This window comes from Numenius arquata, chromosome 8 (assembly GCF_964106895.1).
Source record: "Numenius arquata chromosome 8, bNumArq3.hap1.1, whole genome shotgun sequence".
Lineage (NCBI taxonomy): Eukaryota > Metazoa > Chordata > Aves > Charadriiformes > Scolopacidae > Numenius > Numenius arquata.
In genome coordinates, this window is record NC_133583.1 from 49,380,230 (window position 1) to 49,401,515 (window position 21,286).

Genomic DNA, 21,286 nt, shown 5'->3' on the forward strand with positions numbered 1-21,286 from the left:
TCTCCCTCAACTTGCTGATCACGTTCTTTTTAATGCACCTCAGGAGACCATTTGCCTTCTTGGCCACAAGGGCACATTGCTGGCTTAGAGTCTACTTGTTGTCCACCAGGACTCCCAGGTCCCTCTGCAGAGCTGCCTTCCAGCAGGTCAACCCCTAACCTGTACTGGTGTATGGGGTTATTCCTCCATTCCATCACCTTTCCAGGGATGGAGGTGAGGCTGACTGGCCTGTAGTTTCCTGGGTCCTCCTTCTTGCCCTTTGCGAAGACTGGCATGACACTGGGTTTCCTCCAGTCCTCAGGCACCTCTCCTGTTCTCCATATCCTTTCAAAGATGATGGAGACCAGCTTTGCAATAACATCTGCCAGCTCCCTCAGCACTTGTGGGTGCATCCCATCAGGGCCCATGGATTTGTGGGTGTTACGTTTGCCTAAATGACCTCTAACCCGATAGTCCTCAACCAAGGGAAAGTCTTCCTTTCTCCAGACTCTCTCTCTTACCTCCAGGGTCTGGGATTCCTGAGGCTTGGCCTTAGCAGTAAAGATGAAGCAAAGAGGGCATTCAGTAACTCTGCCTTCTGTGCATCCTCCGTCACCAGGGCACCCACCTTATTCAGCAGCAAGCCCACGCTTTCCCTAATCTTCCTTTTGCTACTGGTAAACTTGAAGAAGCCCTTCTTATTCTCCTTGACAACCCTCCCCAGGTCTAATTCCAAATGGGCCTTAGCCTTCCTCATCGCATCCCTGCGTATTCTGACAATGTTCCAACATTCCTCTCAAGAGGCCAGTCCCCTTTTCCTTATTCTGTAAACTTCCTTCTTTCATTTGAGTTTTTTCAGAAGCTCCTTGCTCATCCATGCAGGTTTCCTGCCTCCTTTGCTTGATTTCTTACTCGTAGGGATGCGCTGGTCTTGAGCTTGGTGGCAGTGCTGCTTGAATATTAACCAGCTCTCTTGCACCCTACTTCCTTCTAGAGCCTTAACCCACAGGATTCCTGCAGGTAGGTCTTTGAAGAGGCCAAAGTCAGTCCTCCTGAAGCTCAGGGATGTAATTCTACCTTTTTGCATGGCTTCTTCCATGCAGGATCCTGAACTCCACCATCTCATGGTCACTGCAGCCAAGGCTAGCCCCAACCTTCACAATCACAATATCACAAAATAGACATAGTCCTTTGTAGAGTGTGTGGCTGGGGGCACTCAGAGACTCAAATGTACCTTCCCCAGCCCTTAACACACACGGGTATATACTTACGGGGAGCAAAGCCATTTATACTGCTGCATCCTAGGGAAAAGTATGACATGGCGTTCTGCAGTGAATGAAAACATCAATAAAACCACTTCCACTAGGATAGCAGAAGGTCTGGAAAACTGGTCAGATCTTACTGAAGAAAATGGCCCGGGAAAAAACCCTCAGAAAATTCTTTTCAAGTCAAACTGACCAGCTTTGAAGGACGCTAACCAGCATTTTTGCAAAAATATTTCACTATATTTTTGCTCAGACTTTTCCACCTGAGGAATGACTTCGGAAATGAAGAAGAAGGGCTTGCTGAGATCCATATGTTGTGGTGAGATGTAACTCTGAGCTTTTTCCACAAGACTGGGCAGGGCAATTTGTTCTCAAAGGACATATTTACAGGAAATCATCAAAGATAAATTTGTGGTTTCCACTTTCCTGATTGGGGCGGATGGTACTGTATGATTGCTATTCCAGGTCCTCAGGTTTCCTGCTGTTTTCAATACTTTGCACTTTAAACTGTCTTGCAACTGACTTTGGTCTCTTTTTTTATTTATTTATTAAAAAATACTTCCATCCATTTAACTAGCTAATGCTTTCAAAGCCCTTTGAAGTTGTAAAGCACTGCAAATTTAGAAACTGTTCTTAACAATCATTTGGACAAATGGATCCAGAAAATTGCATATTGATGGAAAGAGTTTGTTCTTTGCAGTCAAATATTTCCTCACTCGTTTCATGCAAAATTGCTTGGCCAAACACATTTTCCCAAGGCGCTCTCAATAATGAATGTAACTTTCTTTTGTTTCTGGCTCTTCTTCGAACCCATCAGGAAAGGGTAAAGCACAATGACATAGGTCTGTTGTCTCCTGTAACCCTCTGGGACTGTTTTCTCTAATGCGTTTGTTTGAAAATCAGCAGTTTTCTGCCAGGAAATAAAACAAGCCATTTTCATTCCAAGTAACACTGAACGCCACAGAGCCTGCTCACTCATGCAACATTAATTTTTAAAAGAATCAATTTGGTAATCTTTCAATTATGGTTTATTGTAATGATACTAATCACTACAAAATCAGGTTTTTTTCCACTGCTAGTGCTGGTGGCTGTCATCAAACCACTTTCAGCAATGCTGAAAACACCTGGACTAATAAACCAGGCATTATTTATTTATACTTTAGTTTTACTTATTTAGAAACATATTAAACATCAATTCCCTTAGCAGTTGGTGATGTTACAAAAACTAAAAGCAAATAAATTATATCTGTGGCACATAAAGACCTAAAAGTCACTGACAGTCTGGCTATCTTGTACTGTCATAATTGAAAAGTACTTACAAAAAGCCAAACCACATGGACCTCGCTCCATTGCCAACACTATGGAACACATGAAGTGACTCTCTGTGTGAACACCTCTTGTACTGGAAGCTCACAGAAAGGCTGTCCCAGCTCCAGCCGGGCAGCTGTATACCAGATCCCTTTGCTTTTACACACTGAAATCATTGTGCTGGGTGTTTGGCTCACTTAAGCACAGACACAAAGCATTTGTGATAGTTTGTGTATGTATAAACTATTGTATAACAGCTCCAAGCCTTTATCAATGCTTGCATACACAGAGCTACATACTCATGGAACAGGGAACATGCATTGTTCATACAGCAGATCATGCTTAGCACTTAACAGCATGAGCACAATGGGTTTATATTGTGTTCACATTTTACAATAAAACCAGAAAAATCACTTGGTTTCTGATCAAAATCTGAGCTCCTTGCTGTTTTAATTCCTGTAACCAACAATCATCAATAAATAATCACGCACAGTTTCTACATCCCACTGTGATATTTTGGTTTTAAGTACTGGATGTACTGAGTTGGGATCTGCAATTCCAGATCAGACTTTCAGGTGTTCTGCTGCAAGATTTAAGTGAAAGAGCAGGCACAAGGGTAAGGGCACAGAACGGAGAGATATTCTTCATCACACACCTTGCAGGTCTGTGAGCTGTTTTAAAAGAGATCGTGCCAAAACCAGGAGGTGTGTTCGAGGCAATATGTTTCACAATAAAAGCACAAAATGCTGAAAAAAGAAAGCTGTATAGATGACATAGGTACAAATAATGAGGCAGGAAATCAAAAAGGAAAAAATGTGGAAAATATGAGTAAAGTAATGATAGAGAAGGAAAAAATATTTGAAGGAAAGCAAGAAACATGCCAAATGGAAACAAGTATCCCATTATAGAGAAACATGAACAAGGAAGAATTTGTGACTGAAGTACAGTGACAACATTACAGCCTGTGATTTGAGTTTGCTAATCCAAATAGAAGAGTCTGAGATGGCCTTAAGGCAAAGGCACAAAAGTTGAAATGCCTCAGGAATTGCTTGGGGCCGGGTCTCAGGCCTCATAGACAACGTCAGCCTTAGTATGTACTGAGCTCTCCTGACATCCAAACACTGACTCAGACAGTAACCAGGCTCTGAAGACCACCAGACAGCCATGTACACTGTAGATCCCAAATTCAACCCACCATTTAGCTCAGTGGAACTGAAAACCAAACCCTACCTTTCCAAAGACACAAGAACTGTTGCCTCCAAGGAGACAACCCTGTAGGTGGATGCACCGAACAACTCAACTGGCCCCTGGCCTCGCTCTCTTCTGCAGCACTCCCACCCCAGCAACCTGGAGATGTCTTAGCCTTCCCATTGGCTATGGGCGAGAGCAGCAGGGAATGGGGTAGAAAGGTGGAAGTCCACGACCCCCTGCCCTTGATGGGAAAGGCTTCTCTACCTCCTGTGTCTGTGGCTCCTTTTCCCCCCTTCTATTTACCATCTTTACCTCCCTGACAGGTGTAGAGCGCTCTCTGGGTATACAGGGAATAGGACACTGGGCAGTGGAGGAATGGCAGAAGGCCAAGTCATTCATTTATTCATTGAATAAAGAAATCATCAAGCCAATTGTTTCTGAAATATAGGCAATTAACATAAACTAATTAAATATCACATTGTTAGACCAAAGACATTTTCTATTGATGCCATTTAGTATAATACTTAGAAAAATCAATGCAATTATATTTTTAATGCCTAGTTCGTAACTGCTTAATTCATACCTCTTAATTCTGTTTTGGAGTGAAATGGATTAGATTATATAATTCCCACTTCCACGAGTTTGGCATTTAAAGGTAACATTCAACCATGCTATTATGTCTAAAAAAATATGCGAAGTATTGAAAACTGGATGACAGTCTTACTGCATCTTTAAAAACCAGTATAGTCTGATCTGGATATACAAATACCAAAATGTCTTAATTCTAATTGATGTTCTGACCATTAAGATAATTTGGGAGCTCTATCTATGCGTTCCTGAGCTGATCACTTTTAACTTTGAGCTCAATATCCCAACATACAAAATGAGAGGTTTCTCTATCCACGTCAAAGCACTGGTTTTGTATTTGTTCTTGCATGTTCCGCTTCTGGATACAATAGGAAAGGAATTTGCTCATGTGGCTGATGATACTACTCAGTAGTAGACAATACTAAAAGAAAATTTCCACAGATGATAATGCATACATTTAACAATTCTCATTCACCTGAAGAGAGATGGTATTCTACTGACTGACTCAGGGTCAAGCTACCTCCATTCTTCTAACACATCAAACCTGAAGGACCTAAAATTATTTTAAAATTTTTCTTCAGTGCAGCCACATTGCAAGATTTGACTACCTCCAGTAACTTAATTTCAAAAATGTTTTTTGTGAAGACTATATGTACCATTTGATAAAAAAGAACTTGCAACCATTGATTTTAAAATAGTCATATTCTGAAGTACATAGAGAGTGGACACAAACTTTACTGAAGCATGCAAATCTACAATTCTGTGCAAAATGTTCTCTTTACAGGAAGTGCAATAGTATTTTAAAATGTAATTAGATATAATCATCCCTGTTTTCATTAGCTATTAACATTATGTAAAGACAAACTAAAGCATAACGAGTCTTTTTATTATCACATAATTGTTATTTTAATGGTTACATTACAAGCAATATACTACTATACATACTTCCACCTCTCATATTAGTGGGCAATTATTTTTAAACTTTCTATTATAATCTACCCACAGAGACCAATGTATTAATGCCACCATTTTAGTATAATGATGACCATGGTTTTGAAATCAGTATGATAGCCTCAGGGAAAAATGTAAAGTAATAGCAAAGAAAATATTTATGCTATATGGCAGTCTCGGTCCTGGTACACAGACAGAAGTTTAATGGAAACGTGGAGCTGCTCTCGCTACTGCTATCCTGAAACCAGTCAAATACATATGAAAACAGAGGAATTCTTATTATTTCAAAAACAGAGGAAAACTTTTAAGTGATCCAGAATTAAAAGCTTGGAAGTGAAACTGGAATAAGCCTTCCCTGAATATATCATCCCTGAGTACCACCCTAAACCACATCCAGACATATTGCTTGAAATACTCTATTTCCCACTGATATACAATGAACTGTCCTTAGTTACTCATCCATTCGTTGCCTTTCTTCTAATCAAGCAAAGCAGTGTAGCTTGGCAGGAAGCCACCGGTGCTTAGACAGGTCTAAGCAGTACATAAAGCTTGAGGATATCCTGAGGATATCCTATATAAAGTTAAATGAAGTTTCATATCCGCAAGGCGCTCCATGGGCTAGACCTGAAATACCTCGAGGACTGAGAAGGCTCTCGGAAGCCACTGCAGCTGAGAGTCCCTAGCAGGATCTGTGCAGTGGAACTGAAATCCAACTCTGTTGAACACTGCGCTTTCTTGGAAGAGGAGGTAAAGGCAATTTAATGGCATGAAATAAGCCCGGAGGAGTTAAGGACCACTGCTTTCTTCGACTCCAAATAACAAAACATATTTCAGCAGTGTCATCACTAATATAAAATCAGAGCAGCAGACAGAGAGAGCAAGCAAAAAATTACCCCACTAAGCTCCAGCAAAGACACAATTCTCCCTTGATAAAAGAAAAAGCTACACGTGACAAATGCTAGTCACATTTCTTAATGGATGGGAGGAAAGTGTGCAGATAACACTAAGATGGACACAAGATAGGAAAACAATACTTCAACAAATTTAAACTAAAGTTCTTCTTTTAGAGGAATACTGCTTTGCAAATACTCTTCAGATTATTTTCTTTCCCTAATATTTTGATTGACTGTAAAATGTCAAGAGATTACTGCTAATTTTACATGGAAGGAAGTGCCAGAACATTACTGTGTTTGGCTGAAAACAGGGTATAGAGCCGCAGAAATTGGTTCCATTTTGCAGTTCCACACCATTCGAACCCAAAATTAGCACTGTAAGAGATTGAAATGCCTTCATGGTAAGCATACAATGTTCAAAAAGCCCTGTGGGCATGAATTTCTGCACAGTGATAGCTCCCACTTTCCCACAATGTCCTTTTCTCAGGGAAGTCAAGTTGTAAAAAGGGGTTAAATATTCCTTGCCTCACAAAGGCATTTTGAGGCTTAAGTGATATCTGCAATATTTTTGGAAATGCTCTCACAGAAAATGTTTGGGATGCTCTTCGGAGACAGGAACACTAGCATCTCTAATGAATGCACTTCAAGGAAAACTCTGAAACAACATATGGAGGGCAAACTGAACACAGAGCACATATTTCTGACATTTATCTTTGTTTTTATTGTTAAGATAAAAGCATGATGCTTGTTTCTTAGGATTTCATTTGCTAGCACTTTCTTTCTCTCTGTCTTATTCTACATTACTGACATCATCTGCAGCAATTTTTAAAGTTTTGCAGCAAATCCTGTGCTTTGGAAGTTTTAATGAGTCATGTAGAGAATGTTATTAGACAGGGAGTTCATGCCTCCTTCCTGTAATCAGTATGACTATAGCAGAGAGGATATGCTTGCTGGGATGACTGACTTTAAAAAATAAAAACAAAGAAGTCTCCAAAGGCCAGGATGGGATAGTAACAGCAAACTTGCAAAGAAAAATATGGGCATTTAGAAACCTTTCCCTTTATTGCAGTTGCATGTTTACTGAATACTAATGTACTGGACAGGGCTGCTCAGGTTCTGAGATGAGAGTTATGCAGTCCCCACTCTACCAAATGCTACTACAAACAAGAATTGCTCACAAAATCTTGAAAATAGAATGGCTGAATCTTTGAACATCTGCATCAAAAAGTATTCCCCTTCACACCTAAACTAAGCTACATCCTGATCAACATCCAAGACGTCTGACGAACTATTTGATGACACTCCTCAAGATTCATAATAAATCCCCACAGTTGTAGCTGTTTTTCCAAACTACAGTTTCCAAAACCTGCTGAGATGTGAATGCCTGAGAAAAATTTTACATGCTGCTCTTCTGTTACTCTTTAAATGCAAAGCTGCCTCACTGTTAAAAACTCAGAGAATTTGAGTATCACAGGAACTGTATAGGATATAGTCAGCGATTGTTTCCTAAACGCTGGTTGTAGCATATCCCAATAGCACATCAAGTTCTCCAAGAAGTGTGGCTGTGAATTCTGAGTTACCTTCAAAGACGTGCGCTATAAATCCATGTGCACACATATATATACATATATATGTACAGTTTCAGTGTCCTGAAATTGCAGCCTGAATTCTTTATATGGGATACACGATAACGGGCATATAAATAAAACAGTGTAGAACATCTGTTTTGTTTTTATATGGATGAAAAAAGACTTTAAAGATGTGCAGAAGCAAGCGCCTATATAACACTGAGTTCTAACTTAATGAGACACAAAATTTCACCATTTCCCCCTAGTTTTCCTCCCACCTATGTGTATGAAGTCTCACACAGGCTTGTTTTCTTACCAATTAAATTTTCAGTGCAGTGTTTTTTCACTAATCTTTCTACATTTTAAGGTAAAACACTCCAACATCAGTTCAGGCTAAACTGTCTCTACTTTTAAACAGTTTTTCTTCTGCTGTGTTGCCTACTTCTTCAAAGCTTAGAGAAGACAATCTTTTCTAGACATTATTCAGTGAGGTATTCGAAATTTGCTCTCATATACCTTTTCTTATAAAAGTCTTTTCTAGTAAGTTTTACTCGCCAGTGGGTGGACAGATGTACAGAAACTCTCCTCTATCTGAAACAACAAATCACTGTTGTGTTTTATTCCCTGTCTCCTAAAGTTGCTGTCCTCACTTGAGCAGCAACTCTGTAACACCAAATCTCCCAGTGCATCTCATGCAGTTTGATTGCAGTATGTTGTCTTTTGTTAAACACTGTAAATACGGTTCAGTGCACTTTAGGGAGCTTCCATTAAAAACCCCACAGTTATCAGTAACCAACAAGTATCATAATAAAGTAATAGCAACATTGCACTTATTTTCTATTCTATCTAATATATCTTAGAGAAGTATTGTTGTGTGACAACTGGTGCTAAGTATAGACTTCAATGGTCATGAATCTGTGTCTTTAAAGACAAATATTTCAGCTGGCAGCAAGGTTGAGTTAAAAGAATATATAAATTTCTTGATTTTTCAAAAATTAATTCTGTTCTTTTAAAATTTTAAGCTCCTTTAGGAAAATCAGGGTCTATTTTAAACACTGTGATCTGAAAAATCGTTGCACTATGGAAGATGGTCCAGTGAAGCTTTTATGAACACCAAAGGCTTCATTCAAAATCTATGCCTCTGCTAATTTCTCCTTCAAGTCTTCTGGCTTTGCAACCGTAAAATACCTTCACTACCAGCAGCAAAAGTGGAACCACTGAGACCGAGAGTGCTACCAGGATTGCTAGCATACAAATCACTGACTTGTCTAATCCTTTCCAAAGGTGTATGTTCACAGGATGCAAGAAAAGTCAAGGCAGAATCACCATCACAGTGTTGCTCATAAGTGATATCAGCAATACTCCATTGATCATAAAAGCTGCAGAATATTTAAAGGACAAGATGGAAAAAGGTGTGCATGTAATTAGGATAATAACAAACACTGTATAAAAATTTAACATCCTGCTTGTCAGGAGCAGAAAACAGATTTGGTGGCACTTAAAGACAATGTGATAAATTAAAAGCCATAGATGTTGGATAAATTCAAAGAACATCTGAAAATGCCCAAAGATAAAGTAGTTCCTGATTATATATTTCTTGACTTAAATCATTAAGCAAAAAGAAATAACTCCATGGCTAATGTCAGCAACCACCACAGAATCAATAGGTCTCTGAGCCCACACCAATCTATATGCAGCCACAGTTTTATCACAAAATATTAGCTAATATTGATATTTTTTAATAAAGTTTCACTTTACTATGTAATTAGTGTAATGTAGTAGGAGCTGTGTCTCTTAACAAAAGTGCCGGTGCTTTGTACAGCATTTACTGGCATGTTAATAAAAAATAGACTTCTTCTATTGAGTTCCATCTGCCTAATAGAGAAAAACGTTCATCTTAATTAGGAAAATCTTCATAAAGAAATATAAATGTAGTTACTAATGGGCTGCAGGGAATAAATCTAGGACACTCAGGAACAAATGGTGTTTTACCAGGAAATGGAAGAGTGAATATAAACCCCAAAACAGTTGTTAGCTGTCCGGTGATTGACCACACATCGCAATAGATGTTGAGGCTTTAAGTGTTTTATAATGAAAAATCTATTTATTTCATTAAGGTTTCACACTTTAGACCCTTGTTTTTTCAGGTAATAAAGCAGTCTTAGCTGACAATGAAACTATTAAAAACCTCTATGAATTAAGATGGACAAAGCCATTAGCATTTTTTGAAGGAATTACTTTATAAAAAGAAAGACTGGAAGTGCCAAGCAATGGTTCAAGAAAGATCCATCATGAAGCACTTGAAAAATGGTCACCATATCAAACACATATTTTGAGGCTTGTTGGTGCTCACAGGCAGTTGAGAACATTTTGCTGAATTTACTGATGGAGCAGCAGACACAACATCATCATGATAAAGACTGTATCAAAATGTAAACTACAATTCTTTTTTGTCCTTACAAATGTTTCAACAGGCATTTCCCCTGCCAGTCTGAATCAGTTTTTCCATGATTTTCATGCAAGAGTTCTGTAATTTAAAGCTGCTGATGTTCCCTAACTTTGCTCATTTTCTTTTCAAGATGAAACGAACTTTTACTCATCCTCCAGAATTTACTTTTTTTTATAAAAAACATGTTAATACAAAGGTCTAATGGGTACTTCCCAAGTCAAGCAAGCAAGTGTTAAAGTGGAAATAGCATTACTATAATATTTCATTCAAGCCAACAACCAGAAATATGGCACAAAACTCCAACTTTCTGGCCACTGAGAGCTTTATTACCTCAATTCACAGAGAACAAAAACACCAAACAACAGAAGTTGCAGCTACTTGAGCCTCAGAGAATGTAATTTCATTTATTCATTTCAGTGACATTTTTACTAGACTACAGCTTCAGATTAGTCAGACACATCAAAAACCACATATTAGCTGAGGTGAAGCTGTGATGACTGCAGTTGTCTAACAATGTCAATCCGAACTTTAGATTAATATAATTTGCTAGCTCTAAATGACAGAGATATAATATAGATCTCGTATATCGCCAAAGTAATAAATAATTAGTGAACATAACTGAGTAAAATAGCAGGTTGAGCACAACCCCAAATTTTGAATCTTCATGCAAAAGTCAGTGATCAGAATGATCCATCTTTCTGCCTCAAATGATAAACTCGCTTTCTCACAACCTAACACATAGCACCATCTGGCACGAACAGAGGAAACTAAGAACTTCTGGAAGAAAAGCACAAAAGCAATTTGGTTTCTTTGGAATTATCCAAGATATTAACAGAAATCCTTCAGAAAAAACCATTTGACTGCAAATGTGGCTCAGTGAACCTGCCTCCTGTAGACACGCTTGTATAGCTAATAATCTCAATAAAAATGTTGTTGAATTGAACTAAATTGTTTGGGCATGGGATGGGTGCTGTCAAAGTTAAGACAGTGTGTGTGGAAAGTCAATTGTCTACCAAACTGCCTGGGTTTCAGAACATTATCTCATGTCTCTTAACGGGAATTTTAGGAGCTCAGAATACATACCCTCAGCAAGGCTCAGCAGGCTCTTTTCGGTTATTTATAAGAAGAGTCAGTACGGACACCAAGTTAAGCTGTGCTTTGAGTGGTATCTGCACATGCGTTATTGGCTGTTTGCTGGGGCTCAACGTTCTCCACATGCAGTGGGAGAGGAGCGGTCTGATCACACCATCAGCCCCAAGAGGGGATGTGGAGCGGTGCCATCAGAGGCTCTACTTGGCCATACTCTGCTGAGTGGTTACGTGGAAATGTTTGTAGCATAAACACAAATGGAGTCTGCAGTCTGGATGACATTAGACTGTTCCACTGATATTAGCACAGATTTATTTCATCATTGCTTTTTGAAAGTGACTTTTAACACAGACTGTTTTCTAAATGATCCTTAAAAGACACTCCTTTCTTCCTCATCACCTTCACCTAAGGCAATAACATCCAGTAGCATTGATCTATTTGCTGCTAGTTTTCATTAATTTTACCCTCCCTAAGGGTGGTGCAGCTTTGGTGCCAGCTAATTAAAACCTATTTAGGGCTGTTCAGTGCACTTTATCAGACCAGAATTAGCTCTGCTGCTTTAATGAAGACTACAGTTTTCTCTGTTATTACCAATTAAATGTTGTTATATCACATTGCATTATATTTCTAATGCATGGCAAAGATACAGATGGCTTTAGAACCACTTACCTGTATTGAGGTACATACAAAGATGCCACATTTAGTAATTACCTAGTGTTTCTTTAAATCCTTTGACTTGACTCAATACATATAATATACCAAAACATTAGCAAAGTACTGGAAGAAGCTGCCAGCTTTATGCTCCCTCTAGGGAAGTACCAAGTAAAATGCATTAATGAAAAATTGTGAATGTCTGGTAATGAATATTATTTATGTACAACAATTATTCAAAGTGGATGAGCATTCACCGCCTTGAACCCAAATGCTTCACTAATGAAGACTCTCAGAAAGAACATATGTCCCCCAGATTCATAACACCGCATGCAAGGTTAATTCTCCAGCGCGAATAGCCCATATCAGAAGGTATTTTGTACTGCTGTAGAATTAAAAAATGCTTCATTGCAAAACAAATTTGTTAGTTGGAAGTTATTTAGAGGCAATTCTTGTTTCTTCCACGAACAAATAATAAACGATTTGTCAGTAACAAAGCTGTGGGTTTTGAACCTCCACTCAGTGAAGTCAGGGATGAAGCTCCCACATCAGCGGTGCAGGACCAGAGCTTTTGTGCAGTAGAGAAGTGACTACAGCACATAGCTGTTAGCTGCTTCTCATAATATCCTTGAAAATTTGAGCACCGTTAATATGAAACTACTGAAAAGTCCCACTAATTACCTAAAAAGATGGTACATCAAAGAGTAGAAATAGAAAGCTCATTAAAGGCTTGACAGACTAGAAATCTGTTGCAATCTTACTATGCATTAGCAGCATATACTGTACATACGGACAGTATTTTAGGATTAAACTAAAATAGATGTGGTTACAATCCACTCAGTACATTTTAAAATATGAGTTGAACTTGGTTTCCTTCCAGAATTTTTGCTGGGAACATGTTGAAACAGACCTCTGTTCAATCTAATATTGTCAGCAAGAGTTGATGTTTCTCTGAGGAACTGAAGGAATATTTGGCTGAGGAACCTGAGTCTGTCTCAGCATCATAATAGTCTGGCACAACACGCGAAACTATTTTCATCACCCACAAATCTCTTGTGCTCCCTTCACTGCTTCCAGAAATGCCACATACCTCTAACAGCCTCATGACCCTCCCTAGAAACAGCAGACGGTTCCTGTGAATTGAAGATGTTACAGAAAATGAAAGTTTCCAAACTGAGGTCCCCTGATTAGGAGGGAACTGCAGGATGTTTTCTTGTGATACAGAAAGTGTTGGCTGGTGACCCGTCAATTGTTTCCCTTGTTTCTGGCTGACAAGTGCACTAAATGATGTTAAAAACACCACAGTATTTGGTGTGGAAAAGTAGGACTAAAAATGAAAGTTGTACTAGGTGCAAGTAGATACCACTGTGAGAAGTGGTGGGTTTTTTTCCCCCAGGGTTAAAGGAAGGCACGTGCAAAGGCAATGTGATGTGGGTCATGAGGCAGGCTATTTACAATTTGTCACTGTTTGCAATGTGAAACTTTTAGTTGTTGTAACGGATTACGGAGAAAGAAATCGGGCCACTTTGACATTAGGCTGCTTATGAACTTTGTTTATAAGCACTGGGAGAACAGAAGTTCAATCTGCCTTTGACATGGGAAGAAGCATTTGTATTGTGTTAATTGAGTAATAATAAAACCTTGAGATGTGTTACTGTTGAAGAGGAATGGATTAGGCTGGAGATGATGATACTTGACATTGGATGATAAGATTCTTTGAGAGGATACACTAAGGTCTGGTTTCACCATAAGGATTTTGATATAGTATTGTAAAGTCACTGTGACCTGACTGACTGTTAAAATGGAAGAGTCATAAATAAAACCAAGTTTATGTTTAGCAATGCAATAATGTACCCATGATCATATTTAGCTCGGCTAATATATAAACTGGATGACTTTGATTATTAGAGGACATTTTTGAAGAACGGATCTTATGTATCTTCTCTATTAGGCTCTGTTCCTCAGCTTGTTCAGTTTAACCAAAGAAGCCATGATAACCTTGACACATTTATGACATATAGGAGTTCCCCCCAACTCCAGAATCGTAGCAGCAACATGTACATGGCGAACAAGCTGAGGGGCAAGTTCCTCCCTGTATTTCTATAGTTTTCAAAAAAGAAAAAAATCAACTCTAACCAAGTTTTGACAGTTTAATAACTAAGTGAATCAAGCTATTCCACTTCTAAAACTAAGTAAAAAGTTTGGACTAAGTTAAACTGTTAGTGAATATCTGTATTTTAAGTTTGGTCAGAATAGCTACAGTCCTTCACAACTGCTAATTCATGATGTGCAAATTCAAAAATTAATACTAAGGCACAGCAGTGATGTGGAAACTCCTTCCTAGTTAGCTCCAGTGAGTATGTGTGACAGGTGCTTTTCCATGCCAAAACACAGATGATCAGAATTTTTGCAGCTTGGTTACAAAATCCTACAATTTGTGGCCTTAATTCCACAAATCCAATTTCTGCTCTGAACATGCTAGCCAAAACAGTGGCCCTCACACTTTTATCTCTTTACAGCCCCCACTTGAGCAGCATAAACACACATTCTCAGGCATGGAAAACAGAATTTCAGCATAATTCTGGTAAAAACCTAAATCTATTACGGTATCGCTGATAATCCATTTTCACCAAGAAACAGAAATAACGCATAACCCTGAGGTCTATATTTGAAGAAAAACTACAGCGAATCTCAACAGAGAAGAAAATACAATATCCAGAGTTATCCTGAGGTTGTGCATTTGGAAATGTTGTTTGTGTAGGATTATCCTCTTCAAATAAAATGTCAATTTAATCAATAGTAAATTGAGCTGAAAACAACACACAGCTTTGAAAACGTTTCAGGAAGACATCCAATATTTTTGGGACTCGAGCCAACAGAAATGGAAAGAACAGAAGGTAGCGTAGGTGGGGTAAATGGGGCCTAGCTGCTGCCTCATCAAGTGCTTATAACAGTCAAAACCATATAACAATCCATTAAAAACATATCTGGGGATTCATTTAGTAGCTGGCATACATCATGGACTTCTCTCATGTATCTTTTGTCACACATTACAATCGTTCTTCGCATCTAGGACTTACCGATCTTTTCCTGTCTCCTTCTTAAATATTACATCACAGTAACTCATGCGCTTTTCTGTTGTCACGTAGATTTTGGCAGTTGGGTAGCTGTCAACAGTTTTCTTCAGCATGTTGTACACAATGCCATTCCCATCCTTCCTCATGTTTCGAAAAGGTCCCCAGATCACATAAACAGTGTTGTTGGTTTCTTTGAAAAAGTACTCGGGATTCTTGAGTAGGAGAGGCACGCTTGTGTGAGAGACCACTCTTACGGTGGTCCTCTTCCCAACATCCTCCTCGTAGCCCTTTGTGGGAGCATTGTTCATCCTCCATATGCAAGAGGACTTGTCTATCTCAGCTCCCACCTTCTGGCCAGCCATCTGTCCTGAGTTTGAAACAATGGCACAGAGGTCACAGTCAAGTTGTAGAGGCTGGAAGAAAGGAAACAAAAATATATGGCAAGTCTTTCTCTATAAAACATGAAGACTGAAAATTCAATTAAAAGAATGACAGGCACAGTTCAACAAATTGATAGCAACGCTTCTCTTTAAAAAAAACCCTAACAGTCCTCATGTGGTATATCTGGTAGAAAACGCTACCACTACAAAGCTCTGAATGCAATACTTTTTAGTGAAATAGGCAGTTCCAATCTTTTCCTTTGTTCTCCAGCTTGCAAAGTCAACTAGGAAAATAATCACTGCTTTTTTTTTCCTCTAAATGTTACTCTTTCCACTAGAAAACAACGAAAGACAGAAGCAGCAAAAAACAATATTTAGATTGATGCCTTATTCTCTTTTAACAAGGTGTTGTCATCAATAGGAAAAAAGTACAAAAAAAGTAATGCTGGAAATTTAACTATACACTGACTGTGTTTATGTGTCTGAATGAATAATTCCCAAGTTTGTGACAGAAGTCAAACATGAGATGTAACTCTAAAAAGCATTCTAGTAGCATGAAAATCCTGCAGTTGGAAAGGAGATGTAGACAGAGGAATATGTTGTTCTCTCCAGAGAACAGTTATGACCCATGAAAAATGAGAAGCAGATGGGTCTTCTGACACGTGAACTAGGAACTTAATCCTGGGCAAACCAAAGTCAAAGACTGAGCATGTTCTAGGGTACTATTTCTCCAGTATGAATTGAAAATAGGAAAAGTTATCTGTCTATCAGAGATAGAGGGACCTACCTGATATTCTGTTTGTCAGAGTGTAAAGAGGAGATGTCTTTAGGCTCTTTTGTACCAAGAGACTAAAAGGATATGCCCTGAATTTAAATTGGATTGTATGAAAAGTTTGGTTGGAAATCTAAATCAAATGAAAACTAGATCCATCAAAAAAACCCCAAACCTAGAGAAGGTCCAGACCACAGATCATCTACAATTTTTTATGTGGTCACAGACTTGATCCTCTGTTGTGCTCCCAATTGGGAGCCAGTGACTACAGTTTAATGTTAGGAAAAATTCCCCTCATGTTCTTCTGACATTCAGCCTGACAGGATGCTAGGCACTTTTCTGATCAGGCTTGTGGTTATTTCCCTTCAAAATTCCACCCCATTTAGCTGATGTAGATGAATATCCTGGCTACATTTAACACTATAACCTTAGGACATGGTGGCTGACAAAGCATCAAATTTCTTTCATAATGGTGCATAATAAAAGGACAAGAGATAAACATCTGAAGGGAGACAAATTATAACAGCTAAAATATATAATTTTGGGGTGACAAATACTGTACTGAACTAAGGTGCATCCTGCAAGACTTCCACAATAAATCTCACAATTGCAAAGGTTTGATTCCTCTATGTGACTGGTTCATGAAAACATTCTTTCCTCATTTCATCAGGAGTTAAAGATGCCTGGCTGCGTGCAAAAGCATTGGCAACGTTTCCTGTACAGAACACCATGTATTTTTTTATAGCTGTTGTAGTTTTAGAGAGCTGTCCTGCATAGCTCTCTGCCAGCAGGGATGAAATCCCAAGAGATGCAGCTGAACACAGCAGTCTTTCTGTTTACCGCTTAGTTACAGAAATCCTCTCTAAGATACATTATGAGGACGTGGCTGGGTGACCTAAACAAATCCATAAGCATAACTCACATCCTAACATGAAGTGAATTCTTAAAGTCCCAATAGATTAATTTATAGCTTTCAGGGTGAACTTTCAAACTAACAAATGCTGAATATGCTAGATAGGAAACACCAATTTGGTCAAGAATCTGGTCCCATGTACATTTGCCTCAACCTCAGTGCTGTTTTTTGGGTTGATTGTTGGTTTTTTCCCCTCCAAAATATTCTTCATTCTCCATTAAAATAGAGCTGCTTTCTTAAATTTGGAATTGTTTGATTTTCTGACCTTAGTTAGAAATGCATTGCACATTTTCTATTCACTGAGTGTAACAGTTCTGCTCGAATAAACTGAGTACACTCACTCCTGCAATTGTGTCCCCCGGTTTTCTAGCTCTTTTGTTGTGATTCATTTATCTTGTTCCAATTTATAAAGCGCTTTCATAATATTGAATGCCTGCACTAGGTCAACATATAATCTGCCCTTCTTCAATAGAGGCAGAGGCTTAACCCCTCCCAGACCTATCTCAGAATAAATATTTTTTTACTATGTAGAGAAATTTTACATGTCCTAATATGCATATTTCCCAGTAGAGATCCCAGAGAGAGTTAGCAGACTGACTGACACTCAAACCAGATATTCCACTGACTCCAGAATCATCCACTGACTTCGGTATCTTTTTGCATCATCTCAACATATGAGAAAACACACATCAATATTCATTTGTTGAACTCCCATACTGAGACATGCCAGCAGCTTGTGGTGTTGACTTGTAAGCGTCACAGACAAAAGGGGCAGTTTCAGTAGCCACATAAAACAGCTTTCTCATTTTCCTCATTTAACATAACATTCCTGTTTGGTATTACACCCTAGCTCAGGGTTGTCCCATCACTTTAAGACTCAAAAGCTGCTCAAATGCAGTTCATTTGCTTGGTGGCTCCCAGAGGAGCTATTCAGGCCCAGGGATTTGGGTGCCCAAGGGGCCAGAATTGGGAAGCACCTGGATAGTTGTGGCTGCTACTTCTGCTACTGAACTAGGACACAGCTGACAGCTCCCTATAATCCTTGAGGAGCTGGAGTGATGTGCTGTTGTCCCCCCCTCACCCTATACTCTAAGGTCCTACATCCCTCACACCTCTTTCCCATATGCAGATTTTTGGCTGCAAGGTATCCCACGATCGCCCTAATCAGTAAGAGAAACTATCACTTTTCCATTTAACTTGCTGTATTGCTTGTATTAAGGATGAACAGAAGCAGAGAGAAAATTCTTAGACACAGAAACGGGAATACAGAGAGATGAAAACCAGAGAATTAGAGAAAATGTGCCTTCTTGGTGATCCGTTTTGCAATCAACAGTAACTGTTTACAGGTGTCCACATCACAAACACCAGGATAACGAAGTCATTAGCAGCCTTATCAGACAAACCAAAAATGGGTCTGGCAGGCAGTCCAGGCTGCCCTCTCACCTGCAGAGATGGGACTGATACAGATTGGCAGGACCATACAGAAACCTGTGCTGTTACTGTTTATGCTCTCCGGACCGAGAACGTCAGTTAAGGGTTTACCTGCACCTTTCACAAGATCTTCACTCACACTGTAGATATAGGAGCTAAAGAAAAAGCCATAGACAACCATTCATCTTTTCTTCTCTTTTCATGTATTTAGACACATATTTCACCTCTACACACCATGGGGGCTGAGCTATTATTGCTTCTAGAAAATTATTCATTTTGTCGCTGACCAGAAGGACGTAAAAGTCCTCAGCAGAGCAGCTGGGTATGATTCTTACAAATTGTCCCATCTTTTTCCTGAATGATACATTGTAACTGTTGAGGAGCACTTATATTTTAATCAGTAAAGAAAATGAAATGTCTGACCTTTCCATTTCCTGTGCAAGCTTACAGACAATAGAAAAGATAATTAAAACTGTGAATTAGAACTTGCAAAACAGTGCTGTTTCTCTAGCAAAGAGAAATAGCTGTGTAATAAAGGTCACTTATCAAACAGTTCTAGTTATTAAATCTTTGCATTTAGCACTGAAGTGTCTTCACAGAATCAAAGGTCAAATCATTAAATAACAAAAACAGCCAGAATTAGAAAAGGTCACAAGCAAATCTAACTAGAAGTAGGTCACAAAACATGATTCTCTTCCACAGAGTATTTCGGTATTTGAAAAATTGGTTACTTTCCAATTTGAAACAACTCCCCTATCATTTCAAATGTTTCCCCCAAGAGACGGAAATTCCGGCTACAGGACCATTTGCTTGGGTGGGTTTTCCAGTGGTGCAGATCCTGGATCACCAAGTTCCCCAGACACGGACCGGTAGGTCTGCTGAAGTCCCAAGCAGGGATGATCTCAGGCTAGGTGTCAACCTCCTGGCCAAAACTTCAGCACAAGCCAGTGGAGTCCCATAAACAATGTCTTGACAGACCAGTCACGTGCCAAGTGCCCGTCTTAGCAGAAGCTGCCAGATTCACTCCTCAGTTGGACCAAATCTAGCTCAGGATGTACACGGATGTAATTTACACTAATGAAAAGCTGAATTTCTCTTGCGACTCCTTAGCACTATAGGCTGGTGGTGTGCTGGAGAGATCACTCCAACCACCAACTCTGCTTCCCTCTGTGAATCCCACAACTAATCATACAGATAGTTAGGAAATTCAGATTAAACTTTCCCAATTGTTACTTTAACAATATGATTGTAATTTTGTAAATTGGACGCAATGCCCATTCACTACATAATGAGGCAATTATTAGCAGCTCACCACATATTAATTTGCTCCTTTAATGTTGAAACAAATGAGATCTTTTCTTATAATCATCCTATTTGAGTGAATTCTAACAAAGCCTATTGAACAAAGCTCCAGAGAGACTTTCTTTATTTCAAGGCCATTTATTCTTCTACTCTTCTTGGATGTCTTTAGAGTTTTAGAGGGTACAACATTTATAATGATGCCAATAGGGAATAGATTTTGCCTTTATTCTTCTTGATGTTCTTTTGAGGTCTTTGAAATGAAAGGTACAAGAAAGGCATTAACCGTCTGGCATTGTTTTTATTGCTTTTCTCTACTTTACAAGCAAAAAATGTTTTTTAATTTTTCCTGTGTTTCAGCAACGACTAACCAAGCTAGTTTCATCTACACTTACTCACTTTCTTCAGACCTCTGACTGGGAGGAAAGACGTCTGCCAGGCTTCTCTAAGCCAAAATTCAGCACATTTAGAGAAAAGAAAGATAGTACTTGTGTGTTCACCCAGCAAGAGCTATCAATTTAATACAGCACTTGGATATAAATCACATTATATAACTAACATCAAGCAATAAAAATAAAAATTATAAAAAAACACAGGTCTGATTACCCTGAGTTTGTGGTTGTACCCCCTTCCCTCCTGTGGTAGTGTTATGTTTTTTCAGTCTTCAGCAGTTGATTTTGGTCCTAGCCCCCAGCATCACATCTCAGCAAACATTTCTGTCTTCATAAAATTTAATGTTAAGATGTCGTAAAGATTTTAATATTTTGACATTATTTTGAAATAAGCCCTATGTCAACACGCATCCCATTTCCAAATAAATAGAATATGATCTGCCTCTTCATAAGACTATTCCTGAGACTGAAGTGCCTGGGATATTTTATTTAGATGACTGTCACCGATATATACATAGATGCTAGCAGGAAGTCTTTATTTAAATTGAATGAATTGGAAGGGAATGCATAGGAGCCACATAATGAGACTAATCTTGCAGTAAGAGACTGAATAAATAACCATGACTGAAATTCTTTCTATATAGACTGACCCAGTTGTTACAGAACTATTCTTTGATTTGCAGCTCATGTTACAGCTCCTTTAAAGGGCTGTATCAGCCCTTTGCATTAACAGGTATCTTGTGGATTCCCAATGTCAGTGGTAAAGAGACAAAAAAGGAAAGAAAGCTTGGACTTTGGACAGAGGTTGACACTTGCACGCCAGGACCTCCAGCACCATCTAAACTTTCATTTGGCAAATGTATTTTTGAAACATTTCAGCTTTCTTTCTCATGGAAAGGAATAAAAAAAAAATACATTACCACAAACCCAAACCTTCTGAACATGAAGCACAGTGCAAAGTGATGCAGTGTCATCTTTCTCACTTTCAAGACAGCTCCAGTTACTCCAACCAGCTCATGTCTCTTTCAAGATATAGCAGAGCAAATGTTCACCAGAATGTTGTTGATTTTGCTGCTGCTATTGGGAACAA

At 38.8% G+C, this 21,286-nt stretch overlaps 1 protein-coding gene across 1 annotated transcript in view; it reads right to left on the bottom strand.

Annotated features, from left to right (window-relative positions):
* The window catches only part of ST6GALNAC3 (ST6 N-acetylgalactosaminide alpha-2,6-sialyltransferase 3), a 73,091-nt gene extending 57,720 nt beyond the window's left edge, over positions 1-15,371 (bottom strand). Inside the window, exon 1 of the mRNA XM_074152189.1 lies at positions 15,013-15,371. Within this exon, the coding sequence (XP_074008290.1) occupies positions 15,013-15,371 (359 nt within the window). The remainder of the gene's footprint in view (positions 1-15,012) is intronic.
* Between the last annotated feature and the right edge of the window lie 5,915 nt (positions 15,372-21,286).